Source organism: Mandrillus leucophaeus, unplaced genomic scaffold (assembly GCF_000951045.1).
Source record: "Mandrillus leucophaeus isolate KB7577 unplaced genomic scaffold, Mleu.le_1.0 Scaffold35, whole genome shotgun sequence".
Taxonomy (NCBI): Eukaryota; Metazoa; Chordata; class Mammalia; order Primates; family Cercopithecidae; genus Mandrillus; species Mandrillus leucophaeus.
Window position 1 is genome coordinate 3,511,728 of NW_012103698.1, and position 5,835 is coordinate 3,517,562.

General features: G+C 51.1%; 1 protein-coding gene across 1 annotated transcript in view; it reads right to left on the minus strand.

Moving 5' to 3' along the window:
* Nucleotides 1–1,617: 1,617 nt before the first annotated feature.
* IVD (isovaleryl-CoA dehydrogenase) overlaps nt 1,618–5,835 on the minus strand; it is a 16,189-nt gene continuing 11,971 nt past the window's right edge. The window contains exons 12-13 of the mRNA XM_011989271.1: nt 3,861–4,958; nt 1,618–3,693 (exon numbers count right to left, since the gene is read on the minus strand). Coding sequence (XP_011844661.1) covers nt 4,825–4,958 — 134 coding nt within the window. The 3' untranslated portion in view covers nt 1,618–3,693; nt 3,861–4,824. The remainder of the gene's footprint in view (nt 3,694–3,860; nt 4,959–5,835) is intronic.

Below are 5,835 nucleotides of genomic sequence, written 5' to 3' on the forward strand. Positions count from 1 at the left end.
AAAAAAAAAAAAAAAAAAAAATTCCTGGCCTAGCTGGGCCCGGTAGCTCATGCCTGTAATCGCAGCACTTTGGGAGGCTGAGGCCGGTGGATCACTTGAGGCCAGGAGTTTGAGACCAGCCTGGCCAACATGGTGAAACCCCATCTCTACTAAAAATACAAAAATTATCCGGCAGTGGTGGCACATGCCTGTAATCCCAGCTCTTTGGGAGGCTAAGGCACCAGAATCGCTTGAACCCAAGATGCAGAGGTTGCAGTGAGCCGGGATCGGGCCACTGCACTCCAGCCTGGGTGACAAAGTGAGACTACGTCTTAAAAAAAAAAAAGCCGGTCGGGCGCGATAGCTCACGCCTGTAATCCCAGCACTTTGGGAGGCTGAAGCGGGTGGATCACAAGGTGGGGAGATCGAGACCATCCTGGCTAACAGGGCGAAACCCCGTCTCTACTAAAAATACAAAACATTAGCCTGGCGCGGTGGTGGGTGCCTGCAGTCCCAGCTACTCGGGAGGCTGAGGCAGGAGAATGGCGTGAACCCGGGAGGTGGAGCTGGCAGTGAGACGAGATGGTGCCACTGCACTCCAGCCTGGGCGACAGAGCGAGACTCCGTCTTAAAAAAAAAAAAAAAAGGCCTTGTATGAAATGATGGTAATAGAGGATGGCATTCCCCCAACCCCCCTTCCCTTTAATGTCCTTATTGGCTAAAACAAAACGTCGTTGAGTCCTGAAATCCCAGACTGGGGGCCTTGGGACCAGAACCCCAGGCAAAGGCCGGATAGACTGGCTCCGCGCGTCTGCAACCACGCGGCAGCCGGCAGGGGTCAGGCGAGCTCCATGCGACTTCGGAGCTGCGTCTGGCGAGCCAGTGCTGCGCTCCAAGAAGCGCGCTGCCTGGAGTGAGAGGGTCAGAGGAAGGACTCTGGACCTGCCCTAGGCTGGGGGTCGAGACAGATGACCACCCGGGTCTTAGGTCCCAGTTCCCGTCCGGCAGGCAGTGGACTGGGCACCTCTCTCCAGTCAGCGCGCTGCATTTACACCAGGTCTGGTCCCATCCCACCGAGGGCAACTCACCTTACCGGTCTTCTGAAAGCGTGTCCTGCGCGAAACCTTGCCTCCTGCACTCGGTTGTGCAAAGATCAAGGAGCTCAGACTTGAGAGAGTTACATGGGCAAGGGATTGTTATCACTGGATTATATGGATTTAGAATTAGGACTCAGGCTCCCGGGGAAGCCTGCTCTAGGACCCAGATGGTAGTTGTAAAAGATTACCGTGTCTAGAATCACCCTTGGGGATGTGATTAGGTCTGGGGCAGGATCCAGGAACCTGCATTTCTTTCAGGTTGCCAAATTCTGATAAGGGGTGTGCGCAGACCACGCTTAAAAAACATCCCAAGGTTCTGTTGCCCTCCCACAGAGCAGGCAGCATCAACAGCAGTGAGCTGCCCTGATAGTGTGACCTGCCTAAAATTGGAGTGGAATAAGAGCCAGCCGCAGGAAGGAGCAGTGCTGGCAGCTGGTGCTGCAGATTTGCCCAATGCATGTAGGCAACCAAACACGCCCACCAGAACCAAAGTAGACGTGCCCCTTGTTCTTCCATTTACCACTCAGGCTACATGGTTCATTTTGGTTTTTTTGCTTTTAATTTTAAAACATTTCTTTTGCTTCACATACAGAATCAGAAAAGAAATCATCTCCCCAAGTCGACAGGGTTTAGACAGACTGGATGAAGCGCCCCATTTTGCCACATTGTGTCTCCAGGCTGGTCGTTCCAGCCACACATTAAGCCAGCAAGATGGCCCTTTCAGTCACATTCATCTCCAACACAGCAGGGAGCCTGGCAGGGAAGTGAAAGGGACTGCCTATGAGCCCAGGATCTTGCCCTCAGGATGGGACTGAACTGGGGTTGGTGAGGAGCTAACCCCACCTGTCTCAAGCCTCAGGCTAGGAACAGCAACTTGGCTGCAGGCCAGGACCAAAAGCCAGGATAGGCGCTGCTGGGCTGAGAGCCAAGAAAACCAGTTACCTCTTTAGGGAACTCGGAAGGGGTGGAACAACCTAGACCCATTCCCTTCTCAGACCACACTCTATCCAGACTGTACAGTGGGGCCCAAGGCTGGAATTCTTAGAACATCCCCATTTTTGCCACTAGCAGATCTGGATTCTAGTTCATTTTGACCTTGACAAAGTCAAATTGTGTTGATCTTTTTAAAAACATAGGCGTAGTTTTCAGAAATCTATAAGCTTCCTTCTGGCTGTAAGAACTTAGCACTCTGGGCTCCCTGTTTCTTTTAAAACTCACTGGGAGATCTGGGAAAGGGAGGCTGAGACCTCTATCCTAAGGGCTGATTTTATCTTCCTGTCCCTCATGAAAGAACAGGCTGGAGGACAGGAATAGGACCTGGACCAGCCACTCTCCAAGGACACAAGCTGGATCCAGAAAGGAAGCAGCGGCAAGTAGATTGCTTCTCCCCAAAATCACTGCTTTAGAAGCAGATGGGTTTGTTTCACAATATATTTAATACAAAATGGCAGCAGCCACTGTGCAGTAATAACAAAATTAGCCATAGGGTATCTGGAGAAATGTACACAGGCAGCCTCAGCTGGAGTCAGGCTAGCCAACTCCGGTCTGCTCGGGTAGGGCCTGTGCCTGCTGCCCAGTCAGCTGTGGGTGGTCACATGGCCAGGACTGGATGGTGCCTGTGGCAGGGTGGGGCAGTGCACAAGGGCTCAGAGGTGCTGTACAGGAGGAGCTAGTCTTCCAATAGCCCACAAAAGCACGCTGTCCTCTGCTCTGCCACACAGCAGACTCTTAGCAGCACGTGTTCATTTACTTTGTTATTATTTTTTGAGACAGTTTCACTCTGTTGTCACCCAGGCTGTAGTGCAATGGCACGATCACGGCTCCTGCAACCTCCGCCTCCTATGTTCAAGTGATTCTCCTGCCTCAGCCTCCCGAGTAACTGGGATTACAGGCGTGTGCCACCAGGCCCGGCTAATTTTTATATTTTTAGTAGAGACGGGTTTTCACCATGTTGGTCGTCAGGCTGTTCTCAAACTCCTGACCTTGTGATCTGCCCGCCTCGGCCTCCCAAAGTGCTGGGATTACAGGTGTGAGCCATCGCACCCAGCCTATTATTTTTTGAGACAGAGTCTCACTCTGTCACCCAAGCTGGAGTGCAGTGGTGTGATCTTGGCTCACTGCAACTTCTGCCTCCCGGGGTTCAAGCAATTCTCTGACTCAGCCTCCTGAGACTGGGATTAGCTGGGATTACAGGCGCCTGCCACCACGCCTGGCTAATTTTTGTATTTTTAGTAGAGATGAGGTTTTACCATCTTGGCCAGGCTGGTCTTGAACTCTTGACCTCATGGTCCACCTGCCTTGGCCTCCCAAAAGTGTTGGCATTACAGGTGTGAGCCACTGTGCCCGGCCTATTTTTCTTTTCTTTTTTGAGACAGAGTCTCACTCTATGGCCCAGGCTGGAGTGCAGCAGTGTCATCTTGGAGTGCAGGGAGGCACATTGCAACCTCCGCCTCCCAGGTTCAAGTGATTCTCCTGCCTCAGCCTCCTGAGTAGCTGGGATTACAGGTGTGCACCACCGCCCCTGGATAATTTTTGTATTTTTAGTAGAGATGGGGTTTCACCATGTTGGCAAGGCTGGTCTCGAACTCCTGAGCTCAAGTGATCCGCCCGTCTTGGCCTCCCAAAGTGCTGGGATTACAGACGTGTGCCACAGCACCCAGCCATCATTTATTTTTATTTTTAGACACAGGGTCTCACTTTGCTGCCCAGGCTGGAGTACAGTGGTCTCATCATAGCTCACTACAGCCTTGAACTCCTAGGCTCAAGTGATCTTCCCGCCTGGGCCTCCCAAAGTGCTGGGATTACAGGCACACACCACCCTGCCTGGCCAAGCATATGTGTTCATAAGCTGCTAGGAGATGATACTTCTAGAAACTGGAAGAAACAAGGGCCAGGTTTTTGTTTTGTTTTTTTGAGACAGAGTTTTGCTCTTGTCACCCAGGCTGGAGTGCAATGGCGCAATCTTGGCTCACTGCAACCTCCGCCTCCCGGGTTCAAGTGTTTCTCTTGCCTCAGCCTCCTGAAGTAGCTGGGGTTACAGGTGCCCGCCACCATGCCCAACTAATTTTTTTCTATTTTTAGTTGAGATGGGGTTTCCACATGTTGGCCAGGCTGGGTTTGAACTCCTGACCTCAGGTGATCCACCCACCTTGGCATCCTGAAGTGCTGGGATTACAGGCGTGAGCCACCACGCCTGGCTAGGCTAGGTTTTTAATTATTTTTTTCCCCCCAGAAAAGAGACTGCAAGTTGAATACGCCTTATCCAAAATGCTTGGAACCAGAAGTGTTTCAGATTTTAGGATTAGGGATACTTAACCTGCACCAAGTTCCAGTTCATGGAGGGGCCATGATTCTGCTGTGCTTGAGCAGAGAGATCGTCCTGCCAGAGGCTCACCCAAGAGAAAGAGGCGGGTATCTGCATGCCCCCAGATGCCTACCCTGGGAAGTGGGCTCAGAAGTTAGAGCGCAAGGACACAGAGTCACCAAAACCTGTCCCAACAATCCCCAGACAATATGCTTCCTGCTGAGTCCATTTTAAGTCACAGAACACTAGTCCTGGCACTGGCCCGGCTGTGAGGCCCATGATGCTTGGGAGCTGTTGTGGAGAACTCAACCTCATTCAGAGGCCAGAGGGCTAACGACCAGCTGGGCAGGAGGGCCTGCTGCAGGCAGGGTGGGAGAGCCGCCACATCTCTACTTGCCGAGAAAGGCTACTAGGTACAGGAAAAGGGGGCGAAGGGTCTCAGGACTAGTGAAAGTCTGCGTTGAAGGCTCTGCCGATGACCAGCCGCCTCACCTCGCTGGTCCCGGCCCCTATCTCATACAGCTTGGCATCTCGAAGAAAGCGGCCCATGGGAAAGTCATTGATGTAGCCATTGCCACCTGCAACAAGGGTTTGGGCAGAGAAGAAAGGAAGTGATTGACAGTGGGCAAAACAAAGAAAGCAAAGAGAAGGCCGAGTATATAGAAACAGGCCATAGGAGGAGAGACTGATTAAAGAAAAGCAGCAAAAGGTAGCAAGATGGAGGGGTGTGGGGAATACACTAGTCCCTTCTTAACCTTGGGGGATACATTCCAAGACCCCAGTGGATGCCTGAAACCGTGGATAGTACCAAACCCCATATATATGTTGTTTTTTCCCCTATACATACATATTTATGAGCAAGTTTAATTTATGAGTTAGGCACAATAAGAGATCAACAATAATAACTAATACTAAAACAGAACTATTATGACATGCCAGCATCACTATTCTTGCACTTTGGGGCCACTGAGTAAAATAATAAGAGTTACTTGAACACAGGCACTGTGATACCAAGACAGCTGATTGGATACTCTAGGTGACTACTAACGGGCAGGTAGCCCACATAGCATGGATAGGCTGCACAAAGGGACGTTTCATGTACCAAACATGACAGAGCAGCATGGCACAATGCTTCATCACGGTATTCAGAATAGTGTGGATTTTAAACTTATGAACTGCTTATTTCTAGAAATTTCCATTTAGCTTTTTTTTTTTGAGAAGGAGTCGTGCTCTGTCACCCAGGTTGGAGGGCAGTGGCATGATCTTGGCTCACTGCAGCCTCCGCCTTCAAGGTTCAAGCAATTCTCCTGCCTCAGCCTCCTGAGTAGCCGGGATTATAGGCGTGCACCACCACACTCGGCTAATTTTTGTATTTTTAGTAGAGATGGGGTTTCACCATGTTGGTCAGGCTGGTCTCAAACTCCTGACCTCAGGTGATCTGCCTGCCTTGGCCTC